Raw genomic sequence first — 23,036 nt, forward strand, 5'->3', positions numbered from 1 at the left:
GCGGGGGCGGCGGCGGCCTGGGCGCGCTGTCGCTGCACCAGCCGCCGCGCAGGCCCACCGCCGTCCGCTCCCCGGCCGGCGGCGCGCCAGCCCCGCACTACCTGCGCAAGAGCCCCTCGCCCACCGGCAACCCGGCCAAAACTCCGCCAGGGGTCAGTACACACACCACTCACAACGACAGTGGCGTGCTGTCTGGTGTACAGCAGCAGTTTTTTTTTCTTTATTGTTATTTTTCACCTCATGCAAAGGTGGGCTGGCAGCGGATAAATCTACTCCGCTCTTCAGCCACAAGCATTACAACAAAAGAGACAAGGAAGACAGAAAAGTAACAGATTGGTGGTTAAAAAACAGTAGATACAAAAATTAAAAACACGAAGCCGTTCACACTCGACGAAAAAACACGAAAAACTGTCGGCACTGCGCACAAACACTAATGACTTAGACGGTACAAGTGAACGAAGGAGCGTGGCGGCGAAAAACACTACATCACAAACATGATGGCACACACACGAGAATCTGATGGCGATGATCTCCGGCGCGCGAATGTCCACTCAACGTGTGCGAGTCCGGGGACCTGCCAAGAGGGGAAGAAGGTGGTGGGGGAGGGAGAGGGGAGAGCAAAGATGTCAATGGCAGAGGAGATGGGGGGGCGGAGTGAAGGTACAGGGGTAGGGGGAGGAGGGGTGAGAAATGGGAGGAGGGAGGGAAAGGGGAGAGAAGGGAGAGAGGTGCCATAGGAACAAACACAGGAAGTGGGAGGGGAGCATCAAAGTTGGTAGGAGGGGTAGATGGAGGGGAGGAGGGCATCATCAGGGAGGAGGAGCTGGCGGAAGCCACCTTGGGAGAGGGTAAGTAGAGTTGAGAGATGGAGAGCAGGTGGGTCGTGGAAATACAGGCGCGGCAGTGGACGGGGGCGGGAGAGGATGTGGGAGACGAGCGGGTGAGGGGGATCGAGTTTACGGGAGGTGTAGAGGATCCGTATCTGTTCGAGGAAAAGGAGGAGGTGGGGGAACAGATAAGGTCGTACAGGATCCGCGTGGGGGAGGGGAGATGGATGTGATAAGCGAGGCGAAGAGCATGGCGTTCAAGGATCTGAAGGGATTTGTAAAAGGTGGGAAGAGCGGAAATCCAGGCAGGGTGCGCGTAGCAGAGTATAGGGTGGATAAGGGATTTATAGGTGTGGAGGATGGTGGAGGGGTCCAGACCCGATGTACGGCCAGAAAGGAGCTTGAGGAGACGGAGTCGGGAGCATACCTTGGCTTGGATTGCCCGGAGGTGGGGGGTCCAGGAGAGGCGACGGTCGAGGGTGTCGCCAAAGTACTTAAGCGTGGGGGTGAGGGCGATAGGACGGCCATAGACGATACAACAGCAGGTTGTGGAAAAGTACATGAACTGTGAACCTTGCCGTTGATGGGGAGGCCTGCGTGCCTCAGTGATACAGATAGCTGTACTGTAGGTGCAACCACAACCGAGGGGTATGTACTGGGTGATGAAAAAGTCAGTATAAACTTGAAAACTGAATAAATCATGGAATAATGTAGACAGAGAGGTACAAATTGACACACATGCTTGGAATGAGATGGGGTTTTATTAGAACCAAAAAAATACAAAAGTTCAAAAAATGTACGACAGATGGCGCTTCATCTGATCAGAATAGCAATAATTAGCATAACAAAGTAAGACAAAGCAAAGATGATGTTCTTTACATGAAATGTCCAATACGTCCACCATCATTCCTCAACAATAGCTGTAGTAGAGGAATAATGTTGTGAACAGCACTGTAAAGCATGTCCGGAGTTATGGTGAGGCGTTGCTGTCAGATGTTGTCTGTCAGCATCCCTAGAGATGTCGGTCGATCACGATACACTTGCGACATCAGGTAACCCCAAAGCCCCAAGCATGACGAAAGTGGCGGCTCAGCACACGATGATCGCCAAACGACGCGCGCAAGAGAACTTTCACCCGTCTAGCAATATAAACAACGTACTTCCAGCAGGCGTTTATCAGCCAGGCTCGGGATGATGCGATTCTGTAACATATCGGTGTACCTCTCACCCGTCACGGTAGCAGTTACAAAACCAGTATCACGCATTTCCTCGAAGAAAATAGGCCCGATAATGGTAGATGTGGTAAATCCAACCCATACTGTGACTTTCTCGTCGTGTAATGGAGCTTCACGACAGTTCTACGATTTTCGGTAGCCCAAATTCTGCAATTGTGGGCGTTGACAGACCCTCGAAGCGTGAAATGAGCTTCGTCGGTCCACAACACGTTACTCTACCATCGTCATCGTCCGCCATCTTTTGAAACGCCCACACCGCAAATGCCCTCTGCTTCACTAAATCGCCAGGTAACAGTTCATGATGCCGATGGATTACGTACGGATAGCATCGGAGGGTACGCCTCATTGCCAACCAAACAGTAGTGTATGGAATGCCGGTGCGACGTGCGACTGCACGAGCTCTGACTTCCCCGTGCGTAGACGAACCCACTACAGTCTCCATTTCTTCCTGAACTGTCTCAGCAGCATTACGCCTTGCGCTCGGTCGGCCACTACGGGGTCTATCGTCTAAACAACCCGTGGCTTCGAACTTCGAAATAATTCTCGCCACAGTTGCATTTGTCAACGTACCTTTACCCGTTAGAATCCCCTTCCTATGGCGATAGCACCGTAACGCTGAACTAGCACACTCCCCATCCTGATCATACAGCTTTACTAAAAGCGCCTTTTCAGGTAACGTCAACATGCTGCGACTGCTGGCGCATCTGATTCTCTTTCTCGTTACAGCTCCTTTTATACATGTTTGTCAAGCGCAGTTACTGACGTTTTGCTGTCCAGTGCCATCTGTCGGACATTTTGTGAACTTGTTTTTAATAAAAACCCATGTCATTCCAAGCAAGTGTGTCAATTTTTACCTCTCTATCTACATTCTTCCGTGGTTTATTAAGTTTTCAAATTCATACTGACTTTTTGATCATCCGGTTTCTGTTGAGAGGCAGACAAACGTGTGGTTCCTGAAGAAGGGCAGCAGCCTTTTCAGTAGTTGCAGGGGCAACAGTCTGGATGATTGACTGATCTGGCATTCTAACACTAACCAAAACGGTCTTGCTGTGCTGGTACTGCGAACGGCTGAAAGCAAGGGGAAACTACAGCCGTAATTTTTCCCGAGGGCATGCAGCTTTACTGTATGGTTAAATGATGATGCAGTCCTCTTGGGTAAAAGAAGAGAAATTTGTTAACATCGAGTTTAGATGTAAGTGTCAGGAAGTGGTTTCTGAAAATATTTGTATGGAGTGTAGCCTTGTATGGAAGTGAAACGTAGATGATAAATAGTTTAGACAAGAAGAGAACAGAAGCTTTCAAAGTGTCGTGCTACAGAAGAATGCTGAAGATTAGATTGGCAGACCACATAACTAATGAGGAGGTATTGAATAGAATTGGAGAGAAGAGAAATTTGTGGCACAACTTGACTAGAGGAAGGGATCGGTTGGTAGGGCATATTCTGAGGCATCAAAGGATCACCAATTTAGTACTGGAGGGCAGCGTGAAGGGTAAAAATCGTAGAGGGGGGGCCAAGAGATGAATACACTAAACAGATTCAGAAGAACGTAGGTTGCAGTAGGTACTGGGAGATGAAGAAGCTTGCACAGGATAGAGTAGCATGGAGAGTTGAATCAAAGCAGTCTCTGGACTGAAGACCACAACAGCAACAAGGCAAAACATAATGACTACTGCCCATCGCGAGGCTGCATGCCGCGTGTTGGCGTTGCGGGCACGTGACGCGGTAACAAAACTCCTTAAGCGGAGCAGACACTTACGGGGGATAACTCTAGCAAAGATAAGATCTGCAAATGGGGAAATCCATTGAGATAAGTGACTTTGACAAAGGGCAGATTATTATTACGCAGAGCCTGTGAATTATTATCTCGAAAACGGCGAAGCTGGTCAAATGTGTACGTACTACATTCGTGAGCATCTAGAGAAAGAGATAGAAGGAAAGTGAAACTACCACTAGGCGCTAAACGGCTGGACGTCCACGACTTTCACAGAACGTGGTGTTCGGAGGCCTGTCTGGTCTGTAAAGTGATCTGTGGCATCTCTGCTGAAATAGCACAATGTTTGTGAACACACAAGTATTTCAGGGCACCCCATTCATAATATGTTTCTGAACAGGGAGCTCTGCAGCAGACCACCCTACGTGTTCACATGTTGACCCAATGACATCGTCAGTTACGATTATACTGGGCGCAGGACCATCGGAACTCGACCGTCGATCAATGGGAACGGGTCGGCTCTTCGTGAATCATATTTTTGCTAAACTAGGTCGATGGTCGTAACCACAAACGCCGTCATCGAGATGAAAGGCGGCTCGAAACGCGCAGCGCAGGCTGGTGGGATCAGTGTTATGCTATGGGAGACATTCTCCTGCGCTTTCATGGGACCTGTGGTAGTAATCGAAGACACGCTGACAGTTTCAAACTACCTGCATCATGCTCGATGTCTTCCCCGACGGCGATGTCATCTTTCACCAATATAATTGTCCGTGACTCGGAGCCATAACCGTGCGACATTGGTCTGAACTCACTTTGATATCTCGGCGACCAAATTCATCTGATGCATATCCTATGGAACCCATCTGGATCGCTGTCTGGCGCCATCACCGAGTACGCAAATCAGCGGCCGGTTATTTACGCCATTACATGACCTGTAGGTAGACATTTAATGCCACCTACCTCCACAAGCCTACCAACAAACTTTCATATCCCTGATATGCAGAATCAGTGTTGTATTTCATTCCAAAGACGGACATACAAGCTATTAAGAAAGTAGTCATAATGTTTGGCTCATCAGTGTATAAGCAAATATACAGTCCACTCACATAATGTGGTGAGCTTTCTGAAGCTTGAATAACCACATTTGTGGCGTGGATGTGCAAAAAAAAAAAAAAAAAAAAAAAAAAAAAAAAAAAAAAAAAAAAAAAAAAAAAAAAAAAAAAAAAAGATTGGAAATAATCATACGGCGTCAGTGGCCGGGAGTTCCCAAGCGGGAAGTTCGGCCGCCAAGTGCAAGTTTCTAGGCATATTATCGCGTAGGCACAGCACTCTCTCCTGTGCGATGTTAACAAATTTCTCTTTTTTAGTAAACGATTTTCCTGCTGTTGCCAGTCTGCATTTTATATCCCCTTTGCTTCAGCCACCACTAGTTATTTTGCAGACCAAAAAGTGGCTCTGAGCACTATGAGGCTTAACATCTGAAGTCATCAGTCCCCTAGAACTTAGAACTACTTAAACCTAACTAACCTAAGGACATGACACACATCCATGCCCGAGGCAGGATTCAAACCTGCGACCGCAACGGTCGCGCGGTTCCAGACTGAAGCGCCTAGAACCGCTCGGCCGGCTCCAAACAACAAAAGCCTCCAAACAACGTATCTCCAAACCAAATTTCAGCGAAATCGGTTCAGCCAAGGGTAAACGTAAGAGATAGAGTTATTTTCCCATTTATAATATTACTGTGGATAAAAGATTCAGTTATGATGTCTCACCTTTCGTGATATGATTTTTATGAAATGAAGCCTATACGGTATCCCGCTCTGTGTCAAGTTACCTGTGAAAACACCATGAAATAGATTAGCTTGTTCAAAAAACAGAAAGATACGACACTTTTAGATAAAACTTATCTTTTTCTCGCGATCCGTTTTTGATTTAGTAAACCCTACACGGTGTATCATGCTAATCTCAAGTCACTTGTGAAAATCCCTTGAAAATTCTTCTAGTAGTTTTGGAAATTAGCTACTTAAAACAGGGAAACCGACAAATGTGACGGTTTTAGCTAAAACTTTATACCGCGATACCTTTTTTCGTGTTCAGATATTGATGAAATATAGCCTTTACGGAGTCTGAAGCTATGCTCAAGTCACCTGCGAAAATCTCGTGAAAACAGATCTAGTAATTTTGGATATTAGCGAGTTTAAACGGAAGTACAAGTCAGTTTTACGGATTTATTATTAGCTTTCTTCTGAACACTGATGTTACAGACAACATTTGACCAAGTTATCAGTTTGTATCGAGGCACTAATCAGGTTAAGATACACTTCCAAGATGTTCTAAGTCCATTCGCAGAGCGTTGAATTTGGTGGGCGATCGGCATCCTTCGAAGACGGGTGGTGGCACTTGCCGTACTAACCGGCAAGGCGTCAGCCCGGGAAGTAGACCAATTATCTCCCCATTTGACTCTCCACATCGCTCTGTTGTCGTCGGGTCGTGCAGCTCCCTAAATGGTCAGCGATTGAAGGGTACTTAACAATGGTCTAATTCCCCCTATAACCGGTGCTGCAAAATAATACGTTCTAAGGCGGTGCCTTCTGTACACGCGATCGAACCTATGGAGTCGTCTCGCGCATACGTCTGTTACGCAGGCAACCCTGTAGATTACTGAACCGCGTGCTGCGTCTGTGGACTGGGATAAAATGGAGTCAATACTGCCTCGCGTGTTTTTCAAACACTAATTACGCTAGGAAACAGTTAAATTTCACAGTATTTCCTATGTTTCTAACCTTCGGCAGTAGTATTCCACTTTTTTCCCCCTCAAATCTTTCGTGTTTCTATTTATTACTGCGTAATGCACCTCTTGCACCAGATGGGTTTGTGTTTCTATTTATTACTGCGTAACGCACCTCTTGCACCAGATGGGTTTTTACACTGTCTCTATAGGAGAGCGGAACATCCATTCCGATTGGTCCCTGACATTTAGCAGCACTACTGGAAACCGACTGCTGCCGACTTTTGTGATCTTTCGCTGGCGCGAGCGGCTATTATGCGCCCTCACAGCACACTCATTCAATCGCGAGGCTTCGCACAGGCGTCCATTCATCGCTGACGTCCGACCCAGAGCCGGCGTGCGCGGAGAGAATGAACAAACGGGCTGGAACGCCGCGCCGAGGTAATGGCTGCCGCCGGCGGCCGTCCCCGAGCTGTGCATCAGCGCATTGTCAATTAACATTCTCAGCACGCAGCAAAACACTGCGGACTGATCGCCTTCTGCCAAATAATAAAACTATTGGCGGTGGCCATAGAATAGGGGTAGAGATGAGTCTAGCACTGATTTTATTGTTCGGACACCCTCCAATGTCAACGTCGTTTAGATTGTTCCGAGAGGTAATGCCTCCAGATTGGAAGTACACTGATGATTAAAATTCTTCTGGGTATCGTACGGCGTCAGAGCATAAAATTCTTTGATTATAAACTTAAAACTAACGTTTCGACCCTATCTCAATGGGCCGAGCGGTTCTAGGCGTTTCAGTCTGGAACCGCGAAACCGATACGGTTGCAGGTTCGAATCCTCCCTCGGGCATGGATGTGTGTGATGTCCTTAGATTAGTTAGGCTTCAGTAGTTCTAAGTTCTAGGGGACTGATGACCTCAGATGTTAAGTCCCATAGTGCTCAGAGCCCTTTTGAACCTATCGCAATGCCCTCCCTCAGGGCAAGACGTTTTAGTGGAGGAAAGATGGCTGGTATCAGATGATTGGTGTCAATACGTCATATTTTTGAACTTTTATTCAAATGGTTCAAATGGCTCTGAGCACTATGGGACTTAACAGCTGTGGTCATCAGTCCCCTAGAACTTAGAACTACTTAAACCTAACTAACCTAAGGACATCACACACATCCATGCCCGAGGCAGGATTCGAACCTGCGACCGTAGCAGTCGCGCGGTTCCGGACTGAAGTGCCTAGAACCGCGAGACCACCGCGGCTGGCTGAACTTTTATTGGTCCTAGAACATAACAGGCTAGTCATGATGGATTGGGATGGATAGGAAAGAAGCTATTTGAGCGCTAGCCGGCTTGTCAGTGATTAGCTACATTCTGCAGATCACCACACGGCTTCAAAAAATGGTTCAAATGGCTCTGAGCACTATGGGACTTAACATCTGTGGTCATCAGTCCCCTAGAACCTGCGACCGTAGCAGTCGCGCGGTTCCGGACTGAGCGCCTTAACCGCGAGACCACCGCGGCCGGCCACGGCTTCTGGTGGGCACGTTTTCTTCCTGGTGTGCGCGGAAATGCATTGACAGTTTCCCTGTAGCTGTTTGTTTAGGTTGTCCCGTTGAGGCTTCTGCCCCGCGACCACTCGTGGCCTGTTGGACCTGGGGTAGCCGGCAGACAGGACGCTGGAAGTTTGTAGTCGTCCTCTCTGTTGATTCTGTCGGGCTGCTTGGTAATTTCAATCGTCCGTGCCTACCAGATAAGAGACACTAACAACATCAAAGAAGAACTGAGGGAGCTACACCACACGTTTCACTTCAGCAGTTATGACAATAACATTTAAAGAAAGGCGACCAAGGCCAACCGAAATGAAACAAAAGAAATGGGGAAGGAAGAAAGATTTCGCTACTGCATTTACCATATGTGAACGGCCTCAGTAAACGGCTAGGCAACGTCCTCTAGCAACGATGTTGCAAACCGATTTTCCGCAGCAGCCAGGGGATCCACAAACTAAACACTGCAGAAGTATATGAACCGCATTGCGAGAACGGAGCTGCCTACATACCAGGGACAGGGGAAAAAATGAGCGTATGGCATCGTTGGCCAGTAGGCCCCTTCTGGGGAAGTTCGGCCGCCAAGTGCAAGTCTTATTTCAGTCGACGCCACAGTGGGCGACTTTTGCGCCGATGATGAGGATGAAATGATGATGATGACAACACAACACCCATATCTCCAATCCTGTCAGGAATTGAACCCGGACCCACTTCCATGGGAGACGAGCACGTTACCACGCACCTGTACAGGCGGCCAGGGACAGTGGCGGGGGGGGGGGGGGGGGGGGGGGGGAACCAGACAGCACACGAGTAGCAGAACATTAACGCTCTGTGCGATTAGCACAGCACAATAAATCGGCGAGAGCGGAACACTAGCATGACTGTGGACAGCCGATTTTGTTCCAGCAAGCTCGTGGGGAATGGACGCACCAGCGGTGGATTGTAGAGGCGACTGAAATTCTTAAGCAGCCTGACATCATCAATAGAGAGGACGGCACAAAACTTCCGGCTTCCTGGTTGTCAAATCATCCCAGTACAACGGGCCGTGACTGTTCGCGGGGCAGAAACTTTGTCGAGCACGGACGAGACAGCCTAAACAAACAGCTGCAGGGAAATGTCAGTGCAGTTTCGCGTACGCCAGGAAGAAAATTTGCCCACCAGAAGCCAAGCGCTAATTTGCACACTGTCGCCAATCACTGACAAGTCGACTAGAACACCAATAGTGTCTTTCCTGCCATCCATCTTCCGTCATGACTATTATATTCTAGGGCCAATAAAATTTCAAACATATGACGTATTGATACCGATCGCCTGCAATAAATACAGCCACTTTTCCTCCACCAGAAACACTGTCTTTTTTAATAATTTCAAACACCAGTTTTCTCCTCCGATTCCGAAAACATTCTGTTGGCACCCACCTACATAGTGAGAAATGATCATCACGATAAAATAAGAGAAATCAGGGCCCGCACAGAAAAATTTAAGTGCTCGTTTATCCCGCGTGCTTTTCGAGAGTGGAACGGTAGAGACACAGCTTGAAGGTGGTTCATTGAACCCTCTGCCAGGCATTTAATTGCGAATAGAAGAGTAATCAAATGGCTCTGACCACTATGGGACTTAACATCTGAGGTCATCAGTCCCCTAGAACTTAGAACTACTTAAACCTAACTAACCTAAGGACATCGCACACATCCATGCCCGAGGCAGGATTCGAACCTGCGACCGTAGCGGTCGCGCGGTTCCAGACTGAAGCGTCTAGAACCGCTCAGCCACACCAGCCGGCAGCAGAGTAATCACGTAAATGTAGATGAATACGGTCGAAACATTGGTTTTAAGATTATGATAAAGTTTCTCCACTATGGTACGGTACAATACCCAAAAGAATTTTAATCATCGTGACACCGAGCGAGGTGACGCAGTGGCTAGCACACTGGACCTGCATTCGAGAGGACGTCGGTTCAAACCCGCGTACGGCCATCCTGATTTAGGTTTTCCGTGATTTCCCAAAATCGCTTCAGGCAAATTCCGGAATGGTTCCTTTGAAAGGGCACAGCCAACTTCCTTCCTCATCCTTCCCTAATCTGATGGGACCGATGTCCTCGCTGTTTGGTCCCCATCCCCAAGTCAACCAACCAAAGTACACTGTCGCCCATCAAAACAGCAACACCAGGAAGGACAGCGATCAATAAAACTTTACTTACTGTGCGTATACTATATAGCAGGATTAAGTTTGTAGGTGATTTCGAAATTTTGTACGCATAGCTGCCAACTATCGCAGAATGAAGAGGTCTAACCAACGTTGTGGCCAGCATGGGAGCATTTTGCAGAGCATACATTGCCGTCTGTAGTGATTACACGTCATATTACCAACCATGTCCAGCCTCTTGTAATGTTGATAGGACCATCATGAATAGCCGACTTAGGTTAAAGTCGTATGACATGAAAGACAGGGAGACCCGGAATGGCAGGATGAGCTGCCTATTTCAAACGTTTCGTTGTCCATTGCACCTTCAGGCACGTTTCCTTTCACGAAGACTGAGAGGTATGTCCTATGTGCTTAACTGTAGCTGTTAACTATAGGTGACTGCAATGGCGTGTGTGTGTGTGTGTGTGTGTGTGTGTGTGTGTGTGTGTGTGGAGATGATGAGAGAAGGGAGAGGGTCCATTGAGGGCACGTAGCCTACTCCTGTCGGAAAGCACTAAGTGGACCGCTACTCCTTTCGGAAAGAAACGAAGTGGACCGCCCCGTCCGACGAACGAATGACCATCAACAGTGTCACATGTCCTCACTTCATGAGACGCTACGGAAAGGTTTGGAATTTAACCCAGGACATTGGCACAAAGTCTGGTGAACGCCGTCTCTGCCGGTCAAATATTAGCAGTGAAAATTTCATCCACAACCAGAAATCGTGCCGACTTATCTCCTAGTCGAGCGCGCAGCACAGGCATGAGTCAGTGATCTCGGCTTCGGAGGCGGGTAGCTGTGAGTTCAGTGTAATTATTTTTCCTGAATAAATTTCATTTCTATTCGTCTTATAGCATATTTATTTCAGCTGTATTCTGTACTATACTGCAGCAATTCTTTCTACGTGTGGTCCAAGTAACGTCGAGCAACGTTACTTGGTAGTCATACACCATGCGAAAGTTAGTTTCGCCCGTAAATTTTCCACACCACCGTACTTAAGTATAATATAATTTCCTTCCTTCCAAATCAGATTTCTGTGTTGGTGTGCTTAACATTTTTCGTTTATACCATATTTTGAGTAAACAGCCTGAAACTAAACGTACTATTGAATTTTATGACGTCGCGCCTGCGGAATTTATATATGTTAAGGATCATGCACGTGTTGCCTCGATTTCTGGACAAGACTAATCCGCTTCAGTTATAATGAGAAATCATAGCAATATGATCTCACATTCAAGTTCTAGTACAATAATACGGTAGCTACTGAGAAGAGTAAGTTCATTCTACTCAAGAGGAAGATATCTATAACTACATCTACATCCATACTCCGCAAGTCACCTGACGGTGAGTGGCGGAGGGTTTGTTTAACTTGTGGCAGCCTTGATAACAATCACCTGTTCTTTTGGAACATTTATTTTCATCAATGTTGTTGTTGTGGTCTTCATTCTCAAGACTGGTTTGATGCCTCCAAGCTACTCTATAATATGAAAGCCTCTTCATCTTCGAATAACTACTGCAACCTACATCCTTCTGAACCTGCTAACTGTATTCATCTCTTGGTATTTCTCTACTATTTTTACCCCCCACACTTCCCTCCAGTACTAAACTCGTAATCAAATGTTCAAATGTGTGTGAATTCCTAAGAGACCAAACTGCTGAGGTCATCGGTCCCTAGACTTACACATTACTTAAACTAACTTATGCTAAGAACAACACACACATCCATGCCCATGTGAGGACTCGAACCTCCGGCGGGAGCGGCCGCGCAATCCGAGACATGGCGCCCCAAACCCCGCGGCCACTCCGCGAGGCAAGCTGGTAATCCCTTGACGTCTCAGGAAGTATCCTACCAATCGATCACTTCTTCTAGTCAAGTTGTGTCACAGATTTCTTGTCTCCCCATTCTATTCAGAACCTCCTCCTTCTCTTCTTGTCTAAAGTGTTCATAGTACAAGTTTTAACTTACAGTCATGACTACACTTCAGACAAATGCCATCAAAAAAAAAGACTTCAGTCTATATGCGATGTTAAGAAATTTCTCTTGATCAGAAACGCATTTTTGGCACTGCAGGTCTAAATTTTATATCCTTTCTACTTCGGCCAAAAAATGGTTCAAATGACTCTAAGCACTATGGGAGATAACATCTGAGGTCATCAGTCCCCTAGACTTAGAACTGCTTAAACCTAACTAACCTAAGGACATCACACACATCCATGCCCGAGGCAGGATTCGAACCTGCGACCGTAGCAGTCGTGCGGTTCCGGACTGAAGCGCCTAGAACCGCTCGGCCACCACGACACGTCCATGCCCGAGCAGCAGCGCGGTTCCGGACTGAATCACCAAGAACCGCTCCGCCACAGCTGCCGGCCTACTACGACCATCATCAGTTATTTTGCTCTTCAAATAGCAAAACACAAGTGCTACTTTGTTTCCTAATCTAATTTCCTCAGCGTTACCTAATTTAATTCGACTACATTCCATTACCCCTCTTTTACTCTTCTTGATGTTCATCTTGTATCTTCCTTTCAAGACACAGTCCATTCCATTCAACTTCTCTTCAAGGTCCTTACCTGTCTCTAATAGAACTACAATGTCATTTGCAAACCTCAAACGTTTAAACTTCTTCTTCCTGAACTTTAATTCCTGCTCCAATTTTTTTTCTGTCTTTGCACAGATTGAATAAAGTCACAGGTAGGCCTACAATCATGTCTCACTCTGTTCTCAACCATGCTTCCCTTCCACGCCAAATGTCTCTTATAGCTTGCTTTCTGATTTCTGTACAAGTTGTAAATAGCCATTCGCTCCCTGTAATTTACCTCTACCTTCATAATTTCAAAGAGAGTACCCAGTCAACGTCATGAAAAGCTTTCTCTAAGTCTACAAATGCTATAAACGTAGGTCTGTCTTTCGACAATAGTATCGGATAAGTACAATGATCTGTAGTACTGATAATATCCCTTTTAAACATTCATAATCGTAGTTAGAGTGAAACCTCAACCAGATTATCACTATTAAACAATTTAGACATACTATTAATTTTCAAACTGAATTTAATTTCTCCATATTAACACTTACTCTTTGGGTTTCCCATCGTTTGAGAACAAAGCTCTGTAGTTTAACACAACTTAATAGCAGAAATGTAATATAGAAGCGACGGTAGCAGTGCCATTCGCAACACTATAAAGTACACACTGAACAGAATAACCATGAAAAAGACACCGGCGTTTAGATAATGTATGATATCTAAGTGCCATTTTTCTACAATTTCATACATTTTTAAACCAAATAACTTATTTTCAAATAGCGTAAAAAGCAACTGTTTTCTTTTCATTTTCGTACATCTGATTTACTTTACTGAACTGTTCTTTTAATAGAAAAGTTCCTTTCACAGTGATTATAAAAATTTAAGAATTCTTATATCACTTATAATTTTACTTTTAAGATACGTAAGTTCGATCCTGAAGAAGTGGACCAGCAGCCTATCCCAGATAACGTGGTGCGGATGAAACATGCTTTACAGTAAGACGCACACAAAGTGATAGGTTCCTGGTGGCTTTCACCGGAAGTATAAAAATCCATTGGTCGTGGACAATGTGAATGAGGGTTTGTCTGTCTAGTTCTACAGATATCATTCAAGAACAAAACAGTTGCGTTAAAAATTGCTGCAAGAGCTTCCTTAATCCAAAAGTTGTACTAGACCAACTTTGGCGTTCTTATAACGAACACATGGGCTACTTTCCTTCTAATTACTTTCGCTCCCAATTTTATTTGGGAGTGCGACTTTTCATGTGCAGGAGTCATATAAATCATGACGACCTAGAGTTGATTTTAGCGTAACTTTAATGTTTTTTTTTCTTTTTAACTAGCCGCACACGAAAATCGTAAGATAAATTAAAAACATGTCGCTAGGTAGAGACTGCGATGACGCTCGTATACAGATATGACTGCATTTCGAGAATGTTTGGAATTTTGTTGCGCATTTATATTTAAAACTTTATTAATCACGGAAAGCGTACGCGAATTTTCTGTTCATTATGTTTCCGCTGCAAATGTTTAAACTCCGGGACCGTGGAAAGTAGGGCGCGCGCCGGCCACTCCATCAGGCCGGGCCTAGAAACCAATTAATTTTAATGGTAACGGGAGCCTCATTTTCCGCTCCCCCGTTACATTACTCGCGTTATTAAACACAACAACCTTGCTGGTATTTCCGACCGAAATTAGCTTCTCATCTTCTGCTACCAGCTAAGGTGTCGAAACGGAAAACAAGTTACTCGCAAAGACATAGCCAATTTTCTCGAAAGTATCGTCTCTGTGTTATTTAGTTATTCTGTAAGCATGTTTGCATCGTATTACTGAATGTTTCTGTGGCCAAGAGATATAAATTCTGCCCAGGGCCCTAAGAGAAATTGTAGCAGGCAAAATTTCAGAGTCGTGCCTCAACAGCTCAGTCGATTTTGTACCCAAAATAATGTATGTCAATGTGGACTTGTAAGATGGGTTTTTGGCGAGTTTAATGGCGTTATGTGTTGTATTGTGTTTTGATGTCTTCTGTTTATTTCTTACATCCTGAATAGCTAATGGTTTATCGCAGTGGTAAATGCCGTTATTTTACTGAGCTGCTTCTCTTACATGAAGGTCTATTGTGATGCAGACGTTGTGTCTTAGTCTTATCTTAGAGAACAGGCACTATAAACTTTTTTATTGTAGTCGGTACGTCCTTGACGTCTTGTCTGCGTTATTAGGGATGTTAGAATGCCTTCTCGTACCTGAATACGGTTGTGTTCAAATGGTTCAAATGGCTCTGAGCACTATGGGACTTATCATCTGTGGTCATCAGTCCCCTAGAACTTAGAACTACTTAAACCTAACTAACCTAAGGACATCACACACATCCATGCCCGAGGCAGGATTCGAACCTGCGACCGTAGCAGTCCCGCGGTTCCGGACTGAGCTCCTAGAACCGCTAGACCACCGCGGCCGGCTATGGTTGTGTAATCAGCTGAAACTAGTCATCACTTAATGTTTATTGCTTGTGACCGTGACTATTAAAATCAAGAACAAATTTAAAACTTTTAAACAATCACGTCACAAAAGTTTTCATCACTTCACAGTTTTCGATACTAATATTTTCATAGAACCACGATCCAGTAACTCACATTATGTAACTTTTGCCTCAGAAATAAATGATTTGGAAGTGCAGTTTCTGGAACTGGTGTCAAACCGATTTTCTAAAATAAAGTTGATTTGAAAACCGGTAGCAAGGCTACGTAAGCTTAACGACGATTATAAATTAATATTCAAGTGAAATTAAGTGTGACAAAGTTTACTTTAATTTACAAAATGTACCTCCTATGTGTAACCTGTTTATCGGGACGTGCATCAGTCCTGGCATCAATTCACTATAGTGGTTCTTGGTCTACTACATAACACTGGCCTCCAGGAACGATAGTGTCACACGGTATGCCAGGCAGCTGCTATGAATTTGGAAAGTAGGAACGAGATACTGACGAGATGTGAGCGTAGATGGTTTGTGTGTCTTGATAGGTCTGTCAGTAGGTTCACTGCATGCGAAAGGCAACGTTCTGGGTTTGAGTTATGCTCTGGCACACAATTCTAACCCCTTAGGAAGTTCCACTACTGAAGTTTCTCAATTAAAAAAAAATTAAAAAAAAGACAGTTCAATTTCTATTTCGCACAGAGATCGACAGTGACATCTCTGTATCGACTACAAATTGGTTTCCGGGATAAATGAGGATCCTTCGATATCGTCTTCAACGAACTTCTCAAAGAATTTTCCGTTATTATGATAACGCTACTGATACTGACTGGAATTCGGTAGTAGGAAAAGGGAGAGAAGGAAACGTAGTAGGTGAATATGGATTAGGGCTAAGAAATGAAAGAGGAAGCCGCCTGGTAGAATTTTTCTTGGTTTAAGAATCATGAAAGAAGGTTGTATACATGGAAGAAGCCTGGAGATAACCGAAGGTATCAGATAGATTATATAATGGTAAGACAGAGATTTAGGAACCAGGTTTTAAATCGTAAGACATTTCCAGGGGCACATGTGGACTCTGACCACAATCTATTGGTTATGAACTGTAGATTAAAACTGAAGAAAGTGCAAAAAGGTGGGAATTTAAGGAGATGGGAGCTGGATAAACTGACCAAACCAGAGGGTGTACAGAGTTTCAGGGAGAGCGTAAGGGAACAAATGGCAGGAATGGGTGAAAGAAATACAGTAGAAGAAGAATGGGTAGCTCTGAGGGATGAAGTAGTGAAGGCAGCAGAGGATCAAGTAGGTAAAAAGATGGGGGCTAGTAGAAATCCTTGGGTCACAGAAGAAATATTGAATTTAATTGATGAAAGGAGAAAATATAAAAATGCAGTAAATGAAGCAGGCAAAAAGGAATACAAACGTCTCAAAAATGAGATCGACAGGAAGTGCAAAATGGCTAAGCAGGGATGGCTAGAGGATAAATGTAAGGATGTAGAGGCTTATCTCACTAGGGGTAAGACAGATACTGTCTACAGGAAAATTAAAGAGACCTTTGGAGAAAAGAGAACCACTTGCATGAATATCAAGAGCTCAGATGGAAATCCAGTTATAAGCAAAGAAGGGAAAGCAGAAAGGTGGAAGGAGTATACAGAGGGTCTATACAAGGGCGATGTACTTGAGGACAATATTATGGAAATGGAAGAGGATGTAGATGAAGATGAAATGGGAGATACGATACTGCGTGAAGAGTTTGACAGAGCACTGAAAGACCTGAGTCGAAACAAGGCCCCGGGAGTAGACAACATTCCATTAGAACTACTAACGGCCTTGGGAGAGCCAGTCCTGACAAAACTCTACCATCTGGTGAGCAAGATGTATGAGACAGGCGAAATACCCTCAGACTTCAGGAAGAATATAATAATTCCAATCCCAAAGAAAGCATGTGTTGACAGATGTGAAAATTACCGAACTATCAGTTTAATAAGTCACGACCTGAAAATACTAACGCGAATTCTTTACAGACGAATGGAAAAACTAGTAGAAGCCGACCTTGGGGAAGATCAGTTTGGATCCCGTAGAAATATTGGAACACGTGAGGCAATACTGACTCTACGGCTTATCTTAGAAGCTAGATTAAGGAAAGGCAAACCTACGTTTCTAGCATTTGTAGACTTAGAGAAAGCTTTTGACAATGTTGACTGGAATACTCTCTTTCAAATTCTGAAGGTGGAAAGGCTATTTACAATTTGTACAGAAACCAGGTGGCAGTTATAAGAGTTGAGGGGCATGAAAGGGAAGCAGTGGTGGGGAAGGGAGTAAGACAGGGTTGTAGCCTCTCCCCGATGTTATTCAATCTGTATATTGAGTAAGCAGTGAAGGAAACAAAAGAAAAATACGGAGTAGGTATTAAAATCCAGGGAGAAGAGATAAAAACTTTGAGGTTCGCCGATGACATTGTAATACTGTCAGAGACAGCAAAGAACTTGGAAGAGCAGTTGAACGGAATGGACAGTGTCTTGAAGGGAGGATATAAGATGAACATCAACAAAAGCAAAACGAGGATAATGGAATGTAGTCGGATTAAGTCGGGTGATGCTGAGGGTATTAGATTTGGAAATGAGACACTTAAAGTAGGAAAGGAGTTTTGCTATTTGGGGAGCAAAATAACTGATTATGGTCGAAGTAGAGAGGATATAAAATGTAGACTGGCAATGGCAAGGAAAGCGTTTCTCAAGAAGAGAAATTTGTTAACATCGAGTATAAATTTAAATGTCAGGAAGTCGTTTCTGAAAGTATTTGTATGGAGTGTAGCCATGTATGGAAGTGAAACATGGATGACAAATAGTTTAGACAAGAAGAGAATAGAAGCTTTCGAAATGTGGTGCTACAGAAGAATGCTGAAGATTAGATGGGTAGATCACATAACTAATGAGGAGGTGTTGAATAGGATTGGCGAGAAGAGAAGTTTGTGGCACAACTTGACTAGAAGAAGGAATCGGTTGGTAGGACATGTTCTGAGGCATGAAGGGATCACCAGTTTAGTATTGGAAGGAAGCGTGGAGGGTAAAAATCGTTGAGGGAGACCAAGAGATGAATACACCAAGCAGATTCAGAAGGATGTAGGTTGCAGTAGGTACTGGAAGATGAAGAAGCTTGCGCAGGATAGAGTAGCATGGAGAGCTGCATCAAACCAGTCTCAGGACTGAAGACCACAACAACAACTGATACTATTCCAATATCTGCTGCTTTTTATGCAAAACAGCATCGACTGCCGTGTGGAGGTTGATAACTGACTGAATCCTGCGGACTGGCATGTATTTAAATCGTAGCCTTCTTTAACAGTCCAGTTGAATTTCCACTGCAAACAACGTACTGTTATGGCGAAACCTTAGTACTCTGTGTGATTTTGAACTGTACAGGGTGAGTCAGGAGGAAAGTTAAATACCTTTACCGGTGATAGTATTAGTGATTCTGAACAAAAAATTTCGATAGATTAGATTAGTACCTGTTCCATAGATCATGAATACGACACTTCGTAATGATGTGGAACGTGTCAGGTTAATAAAAGGTGTCTATACAAGATATTACATTAGACAAAATATTACATGACACTCAATATTTTTAATTTTTTTTTTGTGGGGTTGGGAAATTACCCACTTACCATATCCAAAAATTCATCTAATGAGCAGAAGGAGGTGCCATTAAGAAATTCTTTTAATTTCCTTTTAAATGCTATATGGCTATCTGTCAGACTTCTGCTGCTATTATGTAAGTGACCAAAGACTTTTGTGGCACCATAATTTACCCCCTTCTGTGCCAAAGTTAGATTTAACCTTGAGTAGTGAAGATCATCCTTTCTCCTAGTGTTGTAGCCATGTACACTGCTATTACTTTTGAATTCGTTCGGATTGTTAATAACAAATTTCATAAGTTAATATATATATTGTGAGGCTACAGCGAAGTTTTTTAGCTCTTTTAAATAAGTGTCTGCGGGATGATCGTGGATGAGCTCCAGCAATTATTCTGATAACAAGCTTTTGTGCATTGAACACTCTTTTACTTAATGATGAGTTACCCCAGAATATGATGCCATACGAAAGCAGAGAATGAAAATAGGTGTGGTAAGCTAATTTACTCAGATGTATATCGCCAAAATTTGCAATGACCCTAATAGCATAAGTAGCTGAACTCAAACGTTTCAGCAGATCCTCAGTGTGTTTTTTCCAGTTCAACCCTCCACCAATGCATACACCTAGAAATTTTGAATATTCTACCGATTTCTGATCGAAGTCTATATTTATTAATGGGGTCATTCCATTTACTGTGTGGAACTGTATATACCGTGTTTTTTCAATGTTTAATGAGAGCCCATTTACAGAGAACCACTTAATGATTTTCTGAAAAACATTGTTTACAATTTCACCAGATAATTCTTGTCTGTCGGGTGTGACAGCTATACTTGTATCATCGGCAAAAAGTACCAGCTTTGCATCTTCGTGAATATAGAATGGCAAGTCATTAATATATATTAAGAACAGCAGAGGACCCAAGACCGAACCTTGCGGCACCCCATTCCTGATTGTTCCCCAGTTTGAGAAGTCACCAGTTTTTTGCAGTTTCGTATTGATATATGCCCTATTCCGAGTGGAAACATACTAAAAATACCAATTAAAACAATTAAAGACAATAAAATCAAAGACAATTTAACGTCTTATGAAACAATCTGAGCAACAGGATGTAAAGAACATAATAAAGAATAATCTGAATTTGATCCAAGAAAATGGAGACATTTCCTGTATTTCTTGGCGGCTGTAGTCGCTGCAGTGCCGTTCTTCTTAATAATACAGGCACGGCTATTTTGTATTTATTCGCCAATACCAGGCCTACGACACTCAATACATATGTCTTTCCTGGATGGGAATATACATAATTCAGGTTGTGACAAGGACAGTGACATAAGCAAGTTTGGGTCTGGCTGTGATTCGTGCGATGACCAAAGCAGTTAGGGCGACCGCTTGCGTAAAGCGTGAAATACGGGTTCGAATCCCGGTCCAGCTCAAATTTTCATTATTCTCATTCCAATATACGGCCGAAGGTGGTTCATATTCGCGACTGTGAATGCATATCCTGTGTTTCTTTATGGGTGTAGTCGCTGCAGTGCTTGTGTTGTACTTTTTAATAACATAGGTACTGCTATTTCGTACATTCCATTATCTTTGGTTTACTTTAGATGATGTTGATTTTACAAAGTCGTCATCTTATAATCTTTTTCATAGCAATACCAATTTCATTCATTTGATCTTTTAAATCCTGCACTGTCTCTGATATAATTACAGTTTCATCAGCAAACCTCGAAGTGTTTGTTTCAAGTCCCTAAACTTTGATTCCCTTTCCAAATTTCTCCTTGGTTTCTTTCACAACTTGCTCAGTGTACACACTATGTAACAATGGGGAGACAGACTATGATCCAACGTCACTCCATTCTGACACATTGCCTCCCTTTTATATCATTTGACTCTTATAACTATAATCAGCTTTCTGTAAAACTTGTGTACAACATTTCACTCCATTTCTTCACCCTATCTTCAAAGATAAGTCACAGAGGCAGCACTGATTCCCATGCTCAAGCTCTTCCAGTCTTCTTGGGTTTGTCTGTCCAGTCATGACTTTCCTACCTGAACTTATTCTGTGTGGTATATCAGTTTGTGCAACTCCCCCATCTTTCAGGTTTTCTTTTATTACATCAATCCGTTTTATTGTCAGAGTTTTAGCTTTGATCTGACTGTCTTAGAATTCCACAATCTGTGATATGACTGGTTCCATTCTATTAATGGCATAAATTTTAATTAAGATTAGCACTTGAATTATCTCATGATTATAGGAAGATTTTAATGTTTTATGCACAAATTGAGTTATATTAATCAGAAAATAATTTTTGAAACTTTATACCTGTTATGTAAACAAAGCAGACTGTATGCGTGCATATGAGAATGTCTGGGATTTCCATCCCAACCCTGGGTCGATTTCAACAAAATTTAGCACAGAAACAGCAGGTCTCAGAAGTATCAGTGCTGTTGGGTTTATAACCTCCCAGCTCCAATAGGAATGGAGATATTGGCAAAACATGTTTTTTCCTGACAATGATGTATAGTCTGTCCACCACAACCAGGTATGTTGTGGGGTAAAATTATTGGTCTGCCAAACAAACCTTCATTTCAGGGCAGCTTACATGTCAGGAATGAGAAATGTGTTTTTTCAGCACCTACTATGTAGACTGCCTCACACAACAGATGTTATGTTGAAGTAGAATTGGCCTGCTTTATTGACCTGCTTTGCCTGGTGGCCTGAATATCAGGAGCAAATAAATGATTTTTAAACCTCTGATGTGTAGACTGCCCTGCATGATAGCCATGTTGTGGGAGTAGTATGGGCCTGCTTTACTAAACTGTGTTGCAGAAGCTATATATGCTGAAGAACATGGGCGGGTAGAGTTTGAGATGGGTAGAGGAAGGGATGGAGAGGGTGAAATTTTGACAGAGTGAGGGGAGGAGAGGGAGATACATGAAGCAGGAGGAAGGTGTGATGGGTAACAGGTATGTGGAAAAGGAATAGGGGGGACAGATGGAAAGAGAGAGGGGGAGGAGGAGGATATAGCCAAAAGAAGGGGGAGGAGAAGATATGGTCAAAGAGAGGGGGTGGCTATCATGCAGGGCAGTCTACACATCAGAGGTTTAAAAATCATTTATTTGCCCCTGATATTCAGGCCACCAGGCAAAGCAGGTCAATAAAGCAGGCCAATTCTACTTCAACATAACATCTGTTGTGTGAGGCAGTCTACATAGTAGGGGCTGAAAAAACACATTTCTTATTCCTGACATGTAAGCCGATGACAAAGAGAGAGGAAGGTGGAGATGAAGAGACATAGTGGGGAAGTGGAGATAGATAGAGGTGGAGGATGAGCAGAGGGCTGAAGGGATTAGGGATAAAGATGTGGACACAGAGGGAGGAGGGGGTGTGTTCAATACATATGTTGAATCCAAATATGGCGAAGCTGCAGGGAAAAGGCTAGTTTTAGGATTAAAGTAATTCCTTTAAACTTTTAAATCTCATCTATATTGTCTTCGTGTTGGAAAGACAATTCAGTGAAATAATAACTATAGTGAGCCCATATCAAAAGAAGTGGTATTCTATGACCACCACCCCTCTTAATTGTAATCTATTCATATTTCATTAACATTATTGTTGGCTGCTAACCGGATACAGTCAATATCCATTTTGATTCACAAACAAGGATCTGTATTGTTTCTAGACAGATCTGCTTCAGGTATTCACAGACTGCAGCGGTATTGTGTTGGAGGGGCAGGGGAGGGGGGAATGTCGCCGGCGTACAACTATTGGCTAGTGTCTAGGTCCTACCATTCAACTCCCAAAACATCATTCGCAAAGTAATTTTAATCTAAATATAACATTCAACAATCATGTGATATAGTTGCAGGAAGATTATTGCAATGATTCAGCAAGATACTTATATACAGGGTTATTACAAATGCTTGAAGCGATTTCACAGCCCTACAATAACTTTATTATTTGAGATATTTTCACAATGCTTTGCACACACATACAAAAACTCAAAAAGTTTTTTTAGGCATTCACAAACGTTCTATATGTGCCCCTTTAGTGATTCGGCAGACATCAAGCCGATAATCAAGTTCATCCCACACCCGGCGCAGCATGTCCCCGTCAATGAGTTCGAAAGCATCGTTGATTCGAGCTCGCAGTTCTTGCACGTTTCTTGGTAGAGGAGGTTTAAACA

The 23,036-nt window shown here is 43.6% G+C and overlaps 1 protein-coding gene across 1 annotated transcript in view; it reads left to right on the forward strand.

The window, feature by feature from the left end:
• Positions 1-23,036, forward strand: part of LOC124805762 (synaptotagmin-11) — a 717,920-nt gene that overhangs the window by 539,699 nt on the left and 155,185 nt on the right. The window contains exon 4 of the mRNA XM_047266330.1: positions 42-152. Coding sequence (XP_047122286.1) covers positions 42-152 — 111 coding nt within the window. The remainder of the gene's footprint in view (positions 1-41; positions 153-23,036) is intronic.

Source organism: Schistocerca piceifrons, chromosome 7 (genome assembly GCF_021461385.2).
Source record: "Schistocerca piceifrons isolate TAMUIC-IGC-003096 chromosome 7, iqSchPice1.1, whole genome shotgun sequence".
Lineage (NCBI taxonomy): Eukaryota > Metazoa > Arthropoda > Insecta > Orthoptera > Acrididae > Schistocerca > Schistocerca piceifrons.